This window comes from Dysidea avara, chromosome 11, assembly GCF_963678975.1.
Source record: "Dysidea avara chromosome 11, odDysAvar1.4, whole genome shotgun sequence".
Classification (NCBI taxonomy): Eukaryota; Metazoa; Porifera; class Demospongiae; order Dictyoceratida; family Dysideidae; genus Dysidea; species Dysidea avara.
This window is the reverse complement of record NC_089282.1, coordinates 22,841,343-22,857,662: the sequence shown is the minus strand read 5'-3', so window position 1 is coordinate 22,857,662 and position 16,320 is coordinate 22,841,343. Positions and strand designations below refer to the sequence as shown.

The window sequence follows — 16,320 nt, the reverse complement described above, 5'->3', positions numbered from 1 at the left end:
ATGCACGTGTGTCCAACATGTTTTCAGAGTTACAGTGGCCAGCACTAAACTTTAGAAGACATATTTCAAGACTCACAATTAGGCTTGCGCCTATTATGCTGGCATAATTTTGGGAATAATAGGTCACCAATTTCTTGAGAATAATTCTGGAATAGTAGGACGATTACGAGCATAATTTTAGAATAATCGGACACCCACGGGAATAATCGGTGGAATTAAGGGGCGTGCCTCTCCTTGATTAGCTAGAAGAAACAGCTGAGCTACTAAGAATCAAGACACACGGTAGTGTGTCGTGCGGCCCAAGAAGCCGGCGCGTAACACCCGTGAGTATATTGACAGGAAGAAAGAAAACGCAATTTTCGCACCTCCGTAGCTCTGTGCTTCCTTGATGAAACAAGACGATTTTTGCTGTGGACATGCCCCCCAACTGTAGCACTCCACATTCAAAATTTGAGCGAAATCGCTTAGCGCGTTCCCGAGATATGCGGCTTCAAAAATTGGCTCAGTTTCTTCGTTTTTTTTTTCTTCTTATTTTTCTTTTTCTTGTCGCACACTTACAAAAACTGCTATAAAACTCGAACGCCATATCCGATTGCCTTGAAATTTGGTACACAGAAGGGGGATATAAAGGCGCATCTCGGTACCAACTTTGGCTGGAATACGATAAACAGGCAAAGAGTTATGAGCGATTAGTCACGAAAAATAACACCAATATGTTGTCACGCCTACAGGGTAAACCGCGTATGGGAAGAAGCTGAAAATCGGTGGGTGAATAGGTTAACTATTGAACCTCAAACCTTTTGTGGTTTGAAAGAAATCGAGCTAAAAAACAGGAAGATACAACAAAAAAACCAACAGTGTGTAACAATTACGCAATCGAGATTAGCTGATAAAAAAAACGACTGCTTGCCACGCCTACCAGATAAACCGCTTGGGGTAATGCTTTGAAAATCGTTGTACAGATGGAGTAATCATCTTAGAAAGGCTCATCAATGGTGTAGAAGAATCAGACTTAAAGCCACGGAGTTATAACACGAAATCCAACTTGGTGCAGCAAGTGCGAGATCGAGATACTCTAATAGAGCAGTCATCCTAATAGAGCAGTCAACCTGAAGAGAATTCAAGAGATCAGCTAGAAATAAGAAACCTGTATAGAGATCAGCTACACACAAGTCACCCTGTAGAGAGATCAGCTAGAAGAAGTTACCTTGTAGGGAGTTCATGCAACTGTGGAAAGAGATAGTTCAGCTAGAAAAAATCACCTTGTAGAGTTCAGCTACAAAGAAACCACCATGTAGAGAGTTCAGCTACAAACAAATCGCCCTGTGGAGAGATCAATAGAAGAAGTTACCTTGCAGAGAGTTCAGCTACAAAGCAACCATCATGTAGAGAGTTCAGCTACAAACAAATCTCCCTGTAGAGAGATTAGCTAGAAGAAGTTACCTTGTAGAGATTTCAGTTACAAAGAAACCATCATGTAGAGAGTTCAGCTACAAACAAATCTCCCTATAGAGAGATCAGCTAGAAGAAGTTACCTTGTAGAGAGTTCAGCTTCAAACAAATCACCCTGTAGAAAGATCAGCTAGAAGAGGTCACCTTGTAGAGAGTTCAGTTACAAAGAAACCACCATGTAGAGAGCTCAGCTACAAACTAGTGACCTTGTAGAGACATCAGCTAGAAGAAGTTACTTTGTAGAGAGTTCAGCTACAAAGAAACCATCATGTAGAGAGTTCAGCTGCAAACAAATCACCTGTAGAGAGTTCAGCTACAAAGAAACCATTCTTTAAAGAGCTCAGCTGCAAACAAATCACCTATACAGAATTCAGCTACAAATAAATCACCCTGTAGAAAGATGAGCTAGAAAAAGTTACTTTGTAGAGAGTTCAGTTACAAAGAAACCACCATGTAGAGAATTCAGCTACAAACTAGTGACCCTGTAAAGACATCAGCTAGAAGAAGTTACCTTCAGAGAGTTCAGCTACAAAGAAACCATCATTTAGAGAGTTCAGTTTCAAACAAATCACCTGTGAGAGTTCAGCTACAAACAAATCTCCCTGTAGAGAGATCAGCTAGAAGAAGTTATCTTGTAGATAGTTCAGCTACAAGCAAATCACCCTGTAGAGAAATCAGCTAGAAGAAGTTAACTTGTAGAGAGTTCAGCTACAAAGAAACCATCATTTAGAGAGTTCAGTTTCAAACAAATTACCTGTAGAGAGTTCAGCTACAAACAAATCACCCTGTAGATAGATCAGCTAGAATAAGTTACCTTGTAGAGAGTTCAGCTACAAACAAATCACCATGTAGAAAGATCAGCTAGAAGAAGTCACCTTGTAGAAAGTTCAGTTACAAAGAAACCACCATGTAGAGAGTTCAGCTACAAACTAGTCACCTTGTAGAGACATCAGCTAGAAAAGTTACCTTGTAGAGAGTTCAGCTACAAAGACACCATTCTGTTTAGAGCTCAGCTGCAAACAAATCACCTGTACAGAATTCAGCTACAAACAAATCACCCTGTAGAGAGATCAGCTAGAAGAAATTACCTTGTACATAGTTCAGCTACAAAGAAACCACCAAGTAGAGAGTTCAGCTGCAAAGAAATCACCCTGTAGAAAATTCAGCCACAAACAAATTGCCCTGTAGAAAGATCAGTTAGAAGAAGTTACCTTTTAGAGAGTTCAGCTACAAAGAAACCATTCTGTAAAGAGCTCAGCTGCAAACAAATCACCTGTACAGAATTCAGCTACAAACAAATCACCCTGTAGAGAGATCGGCTAGAAGAAGTTACCTTGTAGATCGTTCAGCTACAAACAAATCACACTGCAGAGAGATCAGCTAGAAGAAGTTACTTTGCAGAGAGTTCAGCTACAAACAAATCACCCTGTAGAGAGATCAGCTAGAAGAAGTTACCTTGTAGATCGTTCAGCTACAAACAAATCACACTGTAGAGAGATCAGCTAGAAGAAGTTACCTTGCAGAGAGTTCAGCTACAAACAAATCACCCTGTAGAGAGATCAGCTAGAAGAAGTTACCTTGTAGATCGTTCAGCTACAAACAAATCACCCTGTAGAGAGATCAGCTAGAAGAAATTACTTTGTAGAGAGTTCAGCTACAAAGAAACCACCATGTAGAGAGTTCAGCTGCAAAGAAATCACCCTGTATAAAATTCTGCCACAAACAAATTGCCCTGTAGAAAGATCAGTTAGAAGAAGTTACCTTGTAGATAGTTCAGCTACAAACAGATCTCCCTGTAGAGAGATCAGCTAGAAGAAATTACCTTGTAGAGAGGTCAGCTACAAAGAAACCATTCTGTAAAGAGCTCAGCTGCAAACAAATCACCTGTACAGAATTCAGCTACAAACAAAATCACCCTGTAGAGAGATCAGCTAGAAGAAGTTACCTTGTAGAGAGTTCAGTTGCAAAGAAACCACCATGTAGAGAGTTCAGCTGCAAAGAAATCACCCTGTATAAAATTCTGCCACGAAGAAATTGCCCTGTAGAAAGATCAGTTAGAAGAAGTTACCTTGTAGAGAGTTCAGCTACAAAGAAACAAATCACCTGTACAGAATTCAGCTACAAACAAATCACCCTGTAGAGAGATCAGCTAGAAGAAATTATTTTTGTAGAGAGTTCAGCTACAAAGAAACCACCATGTAGAGAGTTCAGCTGCAAAGAAATCACCCTGTAGAAAATGCAGCCACAAACAAATTGCCCTGTAGAAAGATCAGTTAGAAGAAGTTACCTTTTAGAGAGTTCAGCTACAAACAAATCACCCTGTAGAGAGATCAACTAGAAGAAGTTACCTTGTAGATCGTTCAGCTACAAACAAATCACCCTGTAGAGAGATCAGCTAGAAGAAGTTATATACCTTGTAGAGAGTTCAGCTACAAAGAAACCACCATGTAGAGAGTTCAGCTGCAAAGAAATCACCCTGTATAAAATTCTGCCACAAACAAATTGCCCTGTAGAAAGATCAGTTAGAAGAAGCTACCTTTTAGAGAGTTCAGCTACAAAGAAACCATTCTGTAAAGAGCTCAGCTGCAAACAAATCACCTGTAGAGAGATCAGCTAGAAGAAGTTACCTTGTAGATAGTTCAGCTACAAACAAATCACCCTGTAGAGAGATCAGCTAGAAGAAGTTACCTTGTAGATAGTTCAGCTACAAACAAATCTCCCTGTAGAGAGATCAGCTAGAAGAAATTACCTTGTATAGAGTTCAGCTACAAAGAAACCATCATGTAGAGAGTTCGGCTGCAAAGAAATCACCACTGCCCAAATTTCAAGGCAATAGCTCTTTCCAATCTGAAGTTATCAATTGTCAAAGTTGGCAAATTGTGTGGAAGGCCCCTTTTCGCAAATCCAGTCACATATGTATTATATATATAATTTGTACATTTACTGATAAAATATTTAAAGTACATCTACTTCATCTTTTCTTCTTCCTGTAGTAAAGAAAAAATACATAGGTTAAAAAAGTCCCAAAGCTGGCCATAGGCCGGCTTTGGGGTATACAAATACAAAAAGAAATGAAATCTAATCCAAAACAGCCAAGCTGTAAAAAAAGTGTGCGGCCCTCAGAAAGGCTATGGTGAAAAAAGATGTGAAATCCAAGGTGGCGGCCAAGAAATGGCTGTGATGGTAGGTTAATGGTAAAAATTTTAATAACGACAATTCAGGTGAATTTTTGTGCCACTTCACAAAATTTACCTGAATTGTCATTATTAAAATTTTTACCATTAACCTACCATCACAGCCATTTCTTGGCCGCCACCTTGGATTTCACATCTTTTTTCACCATAGCCTTTCTGAGGGCCGCACACTTTTTTTACAGCTTGGCTGTTTTGGATTAGATATTATATAGCTGGCATAATTACATGAATGCTGGCTGTAAAAGCTGAAAACCCGCTAAAAGATCGATATACTCTAATAGAACGCTCAAATACTCTCAGATCGTTGCATCTTGAAAACAAGGTGACTAGCTACAATAACTAAACGAGCATAATTTAGGAATAATAGACAACATACAAGAATAAAAAAGAACAAAGTGGATATATATAGTACCGGCGGTGAACGGCGGCTATTTTACCGGCAGAAGTCCATCATTTGCTGGGCTATCAAACAAACCAGTTGCCTCTAGGCGAGCTAGAGTTGGTAGCTACGCGTCCAATACGCCCCGAGCATTCGACTTTAGGGCACGCGTCTAGTAGGTTTCCCCGAGCATTCACTTTAATTAAGGTTGTTTTGTAGTTAAGGTAGCTAGTTTTGTAGTTAAAGTACTTAGTTTGGTAGTTAAGCTAGTTAGAATTTTGTATTTAATATATTTAATTTTACTTAATTGTGGTTTTCAGTAAAAAAAAAAAAAAAAAACTTTAGGGGATGCGAAAACTAGTTCATTAGCGTTAGGGGTAGGCTAGGGTTCAGCTTTGGTTTCTCAGTTCACTCTTGTTATAAATTATATAGAAGTCACTTCAGTCGGATGTTTATAAGGTAGAAACTAAGGGAAGTGAATAGCTGCAGCACTGGTGGTATAATGGATACAAGCATTGCTTATGAGTACGGATGCCCGGGTTCGAGCCCCTGCTGAGACTTTTTTTTCCCGCTTTCTTAGGGATTTCCGGCACTATATAACTTGCCAAAAAATAATAATAGGAGAAGATTTTGGGACATTCTGGAAGGAATAATAGGCAAAATTCGGAGCATAATAGGCGCAAGCCTACTCACAATCCTATATCAAGGACTATACATAGCTAGTTTAATTTCACTAGAGATACCTACTTACATCCCACCACCCATTTAACTAGATTCCAACATCCTTTTTCCACTTTAAAACACCTACTGCTAAAGCTAATCAGTATTTTGCATGGTTGGTTTACGTGCATGGCCTGTTAATTTCACAAATTGAAACTTGATTCATTTTTTGTATGAAGTTATATATTCTGACTAAGCCTTCCTGATTCTGAATCATCACATCTTGATCATCATAGCCAAGACTGTATTTTGCAATTGCAGGAAAATATTAGAAACCACCCTGTAAAATGGCAACTCAGTATAACTAGCTACATTAATGCAAAATCGTACTATAATAATTATGTTTATTGCCTGTGAATTCTCTTTAATCCTATGCCTGTCCAGAATACCTGATACTGGCTGTTTGCTGAAAGTTTGTCTGTTTGTTGTTACCCCTTGATAATCCAATATCCCCACACATGTAGCTACAGTTTTTGTGTCCTTTTAGCATCCGCCAAATTACAGAAGTTTTGGTGTTCAGCATAAGAAATTTACCTTTGTATATTTACAATTTTTATGAAATCAAAGCATTGATCTCTATATTCAATGCCATTTTAAGGTAAAGTATACATATATGTTTTCATGTATTGTATTACAATCTCATAATATATGGGAGTGCCATAATGGGAGATGACTAAGTTATAGAAGGAAAAGCTATTGATTCAAACTATATAGATTGATACATTGTACACAAATACCCTAAGGCTACTGTAGGTACTGGTCACATGGTGCAGCCTTAAAATCAAAATATTTATGCAATTGTGGAAAGAAGAAAGTTTTCTTAATTCATATTTTGTACTATATTACATGTAATGTACCACTCTGCGTGGGCAGTTCAAAGGTACCGCCAGTGCCATAATTTGTATATTGCACTGCTGCAGACCGCAGCGAGTGCATTATAACTTATAACGCACTGGTTGCGGTTTTGTAGACCACAACGAGTGCATTATAAGTTATAATGCACCGACCGCAGTGCAATATACAGATATTGCACTGGCTGCGGTTTTGTGCAGCATAGCACAAGTGCCGGTGGCGAAGACCACTACGACACCTCGCCTAATAGGTGGAAAGACACTACACAGATCACTCGAATTCTTTTATAGCCTGACATGTAAAGGTCGATTGTGGGCCATAACGTCACCAATACGTATAATGTTTACAAGCAGCCAATGGCGATCGAAAAAGCCAACGCGGGTGGCCACAACTCTAGTCTACATATATATAAACGTACTTATACACCTTACTAGTCTGGTGCCATCTTAGCCCAGGTTAAACTGTAGTCCACTTCGACAATGACTCAATAAAACAAATATATTCTAAATAATACTAACCTTTACGTTCGATTGTGGTAACCAGTTTTGTCATGCCACCAGATTCGAGTTTAGCCAGTGTGAATAGTAAGAATTAGACTAGTATCGTTTAGTAGTTAGGTTTTGTTTACTTAAATCGTCTATTTAGCTGATTTTTTCGCTCGAGAGAATCACTATGGCGATTAGTCTGGTGCTTAGTCTATATGGCACGCTGGCATGCTGAGCACTACATGATAGAGTGGAACAGCGAATGCAGGTTAGTGATATAATTATCCCATAGCGTACTAGCTTTCAATATCTCAGGTGGCTGCAGCACTGCAGGGGGAACGTCATCGCAACGTCAGGCTTGGTTACCCACAATCGATGTTAGAAACCTGGCCTTTATAAGCGTTACAGCTGTCTTGTGAGACTCTCCCCACCTATTAGGTGAATGGTACATAACAGTTATACAACGTGCACTCGTGCTCTGACTGTATAAACGCACTTGCCTTCGGGCCTGACGGCCCTCAGGCTCGTGCGTTTATATCAGGCAGAGCACTCGTGGCCGTTGTATAACTATATAATGTAAATAGGGGTGAAATTAGGTAGTTAAGGAATTGGCAGTTTATTTTCAACAGTGTAAATAGATACTATTAGCCAAACAACCTTATAATACCTGCACGTATTGATCACCAGTAAGCACTGTTTAATGCCCTGCACGCGCAGTTTCTTGTACTATACTTATACTAAACCATGATACACCAACATATTCTTTGATACTGTATATATAGCAACTAAGGGTATATATACGTAAACTATGGCATTGTTAAAACATTGGAGTTTAAGGATAAGGGTGACGACTACAACATTGCATGCTTGAGTGTACTGACTATTATGAATATATCCCATAGGCATTGGCACCATTTTAACCATGTGTTTTAATTTATTAAGCAGTGTGTCTTTCTGTAATAATGTACATTTGAAATTAACTTGTATAGAGAGGTGGTCTTTTAACACAGGTGGTCACTATAAGGCAGGATTCACTGCACAATTGTAAAATATCTAACTCAGCATCTGTAATATGTACAAATACTATTGCATGATGTGTATGGGCAGGTGAGCAATTGCTTTAATGGCTATAACTTTAGAATAATGAAAGCTATATTTTGCTGTTCTTGCCATCATACTAGGCTAATAACAGCAGTTTTCATTTTTTTCCATCTATTAAGCTATGTTGGTGCTTACTATGGACGAAATTTCCAGTCAATAGCCTTTTCCAATCTGAAATTACGAGCTTTCAAAGGTGATAAATTGGATGTGTGTGGAAGACCCCTTTTTGCAAATCCGGTAACATTTGCAAAGCTGGCACCTGCAAAGGCGTATGAAGGAGGTTGCTTGGGTTTCAGGAACCCCATCCAGAATCTTGCATGACTTTTATAGCAGAAACTAACTACATTATATTTTGTGACTGGATTTTGGAAAGTCATGCAGGTGTCACTATGATTCACTAATCACTAGTTGGACAGGGGCGGATCCAGGACCTAAGCATGAAGGTGCTGGGATGCACCTTCGTGCATCCCAGCACCTTCATGCTTAGGATGCACGAAGGTGCTGGGTGACAATTTCATAGTTAGTTTTACTTTGGTTTGCTTTAGTTTCAGGTGAATTCGTAATAAATGCTAGTAAAATGTGCATATTTTTGTGAATTTTATAAACTGATCTTGACCTGGCATAAAGTTTGTATTTTAATCAGAAGCATGGCTCCTCCACAAGGTGAAGTGGGGGGCATTTGCCCCAAATGCAGCATCCTGGATCCACCATTGTCTGGACTACTACTCAGTACTTTTTTTGTTTCAACCGCACAATATTATGCATTGGATACAAGTTTACATTACATGCACCACACATTTTGCACACTAGAATGCAACCATCTCAACAAAACACTCAGCAGGGGCGGTGGAGCAGGTCAAACAGTGAGGGGGCCAGGCCAGTTGTAAGTTGAAAACCAAAAAAAAAAAAAACAAGGTCACAGCCTGCTGACAATAGCTGCTCTCCACCAATTATATCTCCTTATTAATAATCACACATACGTAGCTAAGTAACTTGCTACACTGCTTCTCTGAATACTGTGACTGCTCTATTAGAGTATCCAGATCCTGACTGTTCTATTAGAGTATCTCGATCTTTTCTTGCAAACAGTGTCCCATTAAAGTGGGGGGCCCACCACCTATGAAACACTGCATGTTTCTTCGGACTAGTTGTGCATTAGAGAGTACTATTATTGCAAACATGTATTCCATGGTATTCCAGATATCTTGTTGTAGCATGTAATTATTTATAGCCATTTTCTTGTGAAATGTGATAACAAATGATATATACACATACTACAAAAGCATGGCTATATGTAATAGTTAGACTTCAGACCACAGGGGTCTACATGAGCAACCCTGTGTCATGGTGCCTGAGCAAAGCAAAGGTGCTACTAGGGTCTTAGGATTACATAACTGCCAGAGTATAACTGGTACACTAAGTCCCCTTGCAACAAATGTACACGAACAAACTGATGTCCCCCACAACTTCAACTCTTTGAATTGGTATATGCATAGCTTAGGCTACAAAAGTTTGACTTACTATGCACAAGTATACAAGGTTTATATGTCTATGATCTCTAATTGAACTCTAATGATCTCTAATTTTTCTTTGTACTTGTTTGTTTACGTGGTGAAAAGAGTGCATACCGTATCAAAGAAAGTTGTGAACTGCAGTATGTCAAAAGGTGGATAAAGCAATGTTTAATAGTGAAAAAATCATACCCAGACAGGCATGTACAGCCCTGTAGGTGGGCCAGCAGGCAGTTTAATGTTAAATGATAAAGTTGTAAAATTCTTATCAGAAGCATTTCGATGACACTTCTTATGCACCTATCAATGTTATCCCCCACTTCCCCCCTCCCGGGCGTAGTGGGGGAAATGGTGGGGATTTGACTTTTTGAAAAATCAAATTCTCCACCCACTGGGGAACAACTAGTGGTCAAATCTCCATGTAGTATCACTGGAATAAACTTTAGGAAACAGATCAATTCTCATAGCTCGCAAGCTAAAGCAAATGCCTAAAATTTCGGACGGTCAAATGCCCCACTAGTGGGGCAAAATTTCTGATCAAATCGGCGAAAATCCCCCACTAATCCCTTAGTAAGCCCGGGAGGGGGGTAGTGGGGCTTAACATTGATAGGTGCATTATGGGCTTGATTCTACCTAACAAAGGCACCATATTATGATGCTATTGTGAGTGTACATTATATGATTATGCATTTTAAGTTAAGGGCTGCAAATGATTATGTAATAGTTGTAACACAGGCATGAGGGCTTTGCCTGATATGTATGCCTGACTGCCCGAGGGCAGAGGGCATACATTTCAGGCTTAGCCCGAACGTTCTGTGTTACAGCTAATATGTAACACTTTGCATGGGTAGATCAATGAAACAATCCCTCTGATCTGCCTATTTGTGTTAAGTGTTTCTTTCTTTTAAAAACTACTAAAATGTATATAAAACCTATATAGGCAAGATGCGCTTTACATTGTGGGTTTCATGTGGCTTACAATTGAGTCTACTGTGGCTCTCAATTGAGACAAACTGAATCCCACAATAAAACTATCTCTTGGTGATATAGGTTTCTTATACATTTTGAAAACCTTACATAGTAAGTGCTAGTGCTATAGTTGAAACTATACCAAACCACATCAAAACCACATCAAAAGCACTTTCAAGTACATCAAAAGTACTCTCAAATACATGAAGTAACTTCAAAGGCTTTAAACTGATTGATTTAATAACTTAAGGCTTTAAATACAACTTCAAAGTATTGTATAATAGTTGTAATCACCACATTCACCCCTGATCTTCCTTATCTGTCAAAATAGTCTAGCTGTCAAAACAGCCTAGTTGTAGCCCTGCTACATTTCATATGAAGCCCAGCTAGCTCTGGGCTACATACAAAATGTAGCCCGGGCGGTTCCTTTGATTTGAAGTGTGAAAGTGTTACAAACAGCTATAATGCATGCAAACAGTTGTTAGCAGTTTCTACTAGTGTTAAATTTTGGGTGATACATGATGAAACCTTTTACCCATTTATCTTGTAAATTAAAGTTCTAACTTGGTTTCATGGAACTTTTTTCTAGCCTGGAGGTAACTGCTGTACCCACTTACATAAACCAGCTCATGCAGTGAATATTTTCCAAATATATCTAAAGTTTACTAAATAAATTTTTTTCTTACCTGTACTGAAACTAAAACCACATTCACAGGCTAAGCCATAATGTCACAATTTTTTTTCTAGCTACAGCTGGCAATTTACAACTGGTGTCATATGCCTAGCTATGATCGATCACTGTTATTGTTCTTTGATGCTACAGGCACTTACTAAAATGGTTGAAACTTATGAAAGGATGGATCATGTACTGGGCTGAAATTTTTACCATCGTGTTCGCCATGGATAGGGGAATCATTTACTGGGAAATTTTGTCCTTTTATCGCCTTTCTTCACTGAATACAAAGGCGGAATTTGTGAAGAAAAATCGATTGCTTACAATCGCCTCAACGTGATGTAAACAAACGCTTATAACCTACGTCTATACTGCAACAAAACAAAGACTTTCTAACTCCTCTTGAGTAGGCGAATAAGATGATATCCAGGTTTTTTATTTTTATTGTTAGTCGCTTCCTTCACTAAAAAGAGGCATTCAAAAAATTTACGGACTCTTTTTTTTCAATAAAACGCAAATATTTCACCAATTGTTTTCAATGTTTTATACTTTAGGCTTGCGCTATTGTGTCGGGTTTTCGCAGATCCGGTCACATATGTATGCACTGCGAGACCTAAAAATGTTAACATCAATTCTGCTGATTTAACTTTCTTTCTTTGTGTTGCTTTAACTGCATTAATTGTTTAGCTTTTCTTCATTGGAAAGCTGAATTTATGCAGGAACTATATTTCCAAATGATTTTAGTTTTATATGAACTTAAGTAAAATTATAATGCAGTATCATCACCTTGATTAAACTGGTCATACAACTAAACAAAACTGGGGTATTGGATTAATACTCTGTAAAACTATATAGTTAACTTGGAGTACTAGAAGCAAAAACTACATGCAGTTGACTGAATTTGCAGTACTAGAAAAACATGGTATTGGTGTAATCAAGCCCAAGCATGCATGCTTTACAGGCAATGCACAATGTTTCCTGAATTTTTTACTTTTGCAGGTTGAAAACAAGAACATAATTACAATACTATAGTCAGATATTTTGGTGCATATCTACAAATTTCACAGAAATTATTGGAAGTAGTGGATAGTTCCTGAAGTAAGTAACTTCCCTACTGACCTAAAATGTCTGTCCATAAATGTCAACCAGCTGCTCAATTAAAATTAAAACATGTGTGCACACAGCCAAGTTTATTATTGTACAATACATAATAATACAAACTTTTAAAAAGTGTATAATAATACTGTATAATATACAAAATACATGTTGCCAAACTGGGATTGCTGTCCATAAAAACTCACTTATCACATTTCTTAACGTTACTTAAAAGTATGGTACTTGCAATGTTTCCATCAGTTGTTAGCACAGGTTGAGCGATCGTCTTTGGTGCATCAAATGTTAAATAATATGGTAAGGAAACATGTGGAAAACTCTTTGTAGCTGCTTGTAAAAGAAATGACTCAGTAGAATTTTGTGACGTTGATGGTTGTTGATACCAAGTGGTATTTTGTGATTCTTGATCTGACTGTATGTATGGTAAACATTACACATAGCAGCAGTTGCATAGTAGCACTCACATCTTTGTGATAATGCACTGTATATTATAATGTATTATATATGTGACTGGGACTACAAAAACAAGGGCATATGCGCACATAAATTTTGTATGACTCATAATTTTTATACTATTATCCCATGGTTACATAATGTTTAGCACTTCTTAAACATTTAATTGGCTTTATGATAAATTTGTAGAATGCAGATGCTCTATTCCAATAATGTGTTATGTGATAGGGTGTAGTTACATGCCCTGATTTCTCAGGCCCAGTTTCTTGTCATCCAGTTCACAGCAAGTTTTACTTAAGCTAATCCAAATGTACAGTATAACAAAAAAAGCATACCAAAGAATTTATGTATCTGTAACCCATGCCCAAACTATTACCATAGTTCAATTCCATATAAGTAGGTATATGTGCAAGGTACAATTTTTCACAGAGCTGTCAAAAAAGCTTCTAGCATAAATTTCTGTGATTGTTAGATCTGCAAAACACAAACAATTTCACCTGGATACAATTGCAATGTGACAAATATTTTGAATCCATGTAGTTGGTACATTTTGCTTTTTCCCATTTTTAATCCTATACCTACACCTCCACTGAAAAGGGCAAGCTCGAGGAGAAAGCTTTCATGGGTTCATGGATACATGCATGGTTCTGTAAATTAAACAGACTCTTTTTGTGTAAATTGTTCATACATATATATCATACGAATGCATTTAACACCTATAGTTAAGACCATGACAAATAATCTTATGTTTCACAGATGCTGCAAGTCAGCTGCAGGTTTGTCTGAAAAATAGTACTCTTAAATAAGGTGCAAGGTGAAGTAGTAAAAGATGGATCTCCTTCACTTTATTTCAGAGGACTTTAGCTCCAGTACCCATAAAGATTGAGCTGTAATAGAGCAGTTATATATATATATATATATACTCTAATTAAACAGTCAAGTACAACTTTATTTTTTTCAATTTGCCAGGTTACTATACTGGAAGGTATAAAGTAATGCTATGGTAACAGATTAATTTGGTACCATAGACTCTGGTTATTAGGCGCATGCGCTTATAATTTTCGGAGGAATTATTTGTGAAATTTACTATGCTTGTTAAGCACATGCGCTTATAAATTATGTTTAGGAATTTCTGCTAGGAGGGCATTAGTTGTGCCCACTACAGTTTTCAAGCGATTTGAACACTAGCTAATAGTTTGCTTCAGTCGTGGAAAGGGAAATCTTTAGAAGTCAGGTAGCAGCTACAGCTTATCGTTATCACAGACAGCAATATCTACTAGACATGGGCCTGGTGAGGCATTGAGTGTGCTGTGACATGTCTGATTTGTTCTGACAACAATTCTATGTAGTACGAGGTGGCAGAGGCGATTTCAACCATATGTGCTTAACGAACAGGTGTCTAGCACAAGTATACCATATGCGCTTAACAAGCAATATGTGCTTAATAACCATGTGCATCTAATAACCACCGGAGTCTATGGTATATGGACTTGTTAATTTAGACAAAAAAACTTACTGTAAATCCAATTCTTTGTTTTTGTTTATCTATTACCCAACTCAGAAAATTTCCACAGTGATAATTACTCTCCAAACGCAATAAAGTGTATGAAGTAGGGGAATAAACTGTCTTCATAGACAATGTGAACCAACCTGTAACAGTATTTGGATCATGCCTCTTAAGACATGGGAGGAGCAAATACATAATTAGTTTTTTTACATGGAAATACATGTACCATTATTGATTTAGTGGTTGATAGTACTGCACAACCAAAATTAGCATTGTCTGTAGGAAACTTTTGAAAGATGTTTGCTAAAATTTTCATGTGTGTTCTTTGAAGGGCAGACAATGAATACACATTACATGTACATTTTCAAGTAGTTATTGCAAGACAAAAAAAAATCCAAATCCAGTATATACTGTATAGTGGGAAAGTTTTAATGGGAAAAACCTTAGCAGCAGTAGAAACCAACTTATTCACACTCAAATTTCCATGGTACAAGCAAGTATGGCTGCACCCACTAAAATTAGTTATTTATGCAAACAATGCATATTCCCAATAAGTGGGCGTAGCTCAGGAAAGAAGCTGGATTACTGCAAGGCATAGAATGTATAAGGCTATTTACATATATATACCATGATCACGTGAAACTTCAAAGGCGCCGCTGGTTGCATATAGGGCATATACACCCCAACCCTCAGGTGAGTATATATATACCTACCTGAGGTGAGTATATATATACTCACTTGGGATGTCACGTGACACATTACTGTGTCACGATTACGGGCTGATAGCCCGACGTGGGCGGGCGAACAACTCCCAAGCTAGCATGACTAATCACCCAGATGACTCAGGCTAATAGCCTTCGTCACGCTAGGCGATCAATCACCCCAGCCAGTAAGAGTTCAACCACTGGACTCATTTTATACCCATACCTAGTGACTTCGATGATGGGTGGCAGCAAGTAACGCTGTTCCTACGTTTGTTGATAAGAACGGACAAGTCCTGGCGATATACGGAGATATGTTTACTAAGTCCCACAATCAATTCGATTCTTCATTGTGAGAGCTGAATTGTGAGAGGAACGTTTCCAGCATGTTTACCATGCCAAACTATGGCGAATTAAGTTAAGTATATACTTTAAGTTGGTTTGTGTGCATATGGGTTGTTAGTAAGTAATGTAGTGTGGATTAATTTAGAAACATGGTATATATCATATGAACCATGGCTCACTTCGGTGTATTGCACTTATATCCACTCTTCCTCCTCAGTCATCGGAAGTTTACTGTTGATAAATGTCTTGGCTTCGCCTTGGCATTTATCAACAGTAAACTTCCTCTGACTTCGGAGTCGGGGTGTATATAAGTGCAATACACCTCGTAGCCATGGTTTATATATTACATATATACCACTTTCACACCTCACTTCAAAGGGAAGAGAAGGTGTATAAGTGGTATGATAGCACTGCTAAGGAATGCAGTAACGAGAATAGGAGGTAGTATATACAAGTTATATCCCTCCTAGGAGTGATATAACTTGTATATACTACCTCCGATTCTCATTAATGCATTCCAAGCATTCTCAGAAATCATTTGATTTCTTTGATGAAACTGTGTGATCTCCTCTCCTTTAATATAGTGACACTTCACAGGATCGATAGTGGGTTTTAGTTTTTGTAAAGTGAGCCAAGGCATAGATCATGGACTTGGGGAAAAAGATAGTTCATTGTTTTACTGAATGAAGAAGGTCACAGGTTTTTTTTATTTATTTTAATTTAATTTTATTATTATTTTATTTTATTTTTTCCCGGGCTAGATGTAATGCCCTTTCCTACCACCCCCAGCAGGTCACAGGTTAGTTTATATTAAACATGTTACATTCAATAGTCACGTGGGGATGTCCCCATATCAAAACTTGAG

The 16,320-nt window shown here is 38.0% G+C and overlaps 1 protein-coding gene across 3 annotated transcripts in view; it reads right to left on the bottom strand.

Annotated features, from left to right (window-relative positions):
- Positions 1–12,489: 12,489 nt before the first annotated feature.
- LOC136238128 (tyrosine-protein phosphatase non-receptor type 11-like) overlaps positions 12,490–16,320 on the bottom strand; it is a 28,809-nt gene continuing 24,978 nt past the window's right edge. Inside the window, exons 10-11 of one of the 3 annotated variants that reach the window (XM_066028464.1) lie at positions 14,419–14,552; positions 12,490–12,861 (exon numbers count right to left, since the gene is read on the bottom strand). In XM_066028464.1, coding sequence (XP_065884536.1) covers positions 12,634–12,861; positions 14,419–14,552 — 362 coding nt within the window. In that variant the 3' untranslated portion in view covers positions 12,490–12,633. Of the gene's footprint in view, positions 13,790–14,418; positions 14,553–16,320 lie in introns of all 3 variants that reach the window. The other 2 variants (XM_066028465.1, XM_066028466.1) reach the window with 2 other exon arrangements.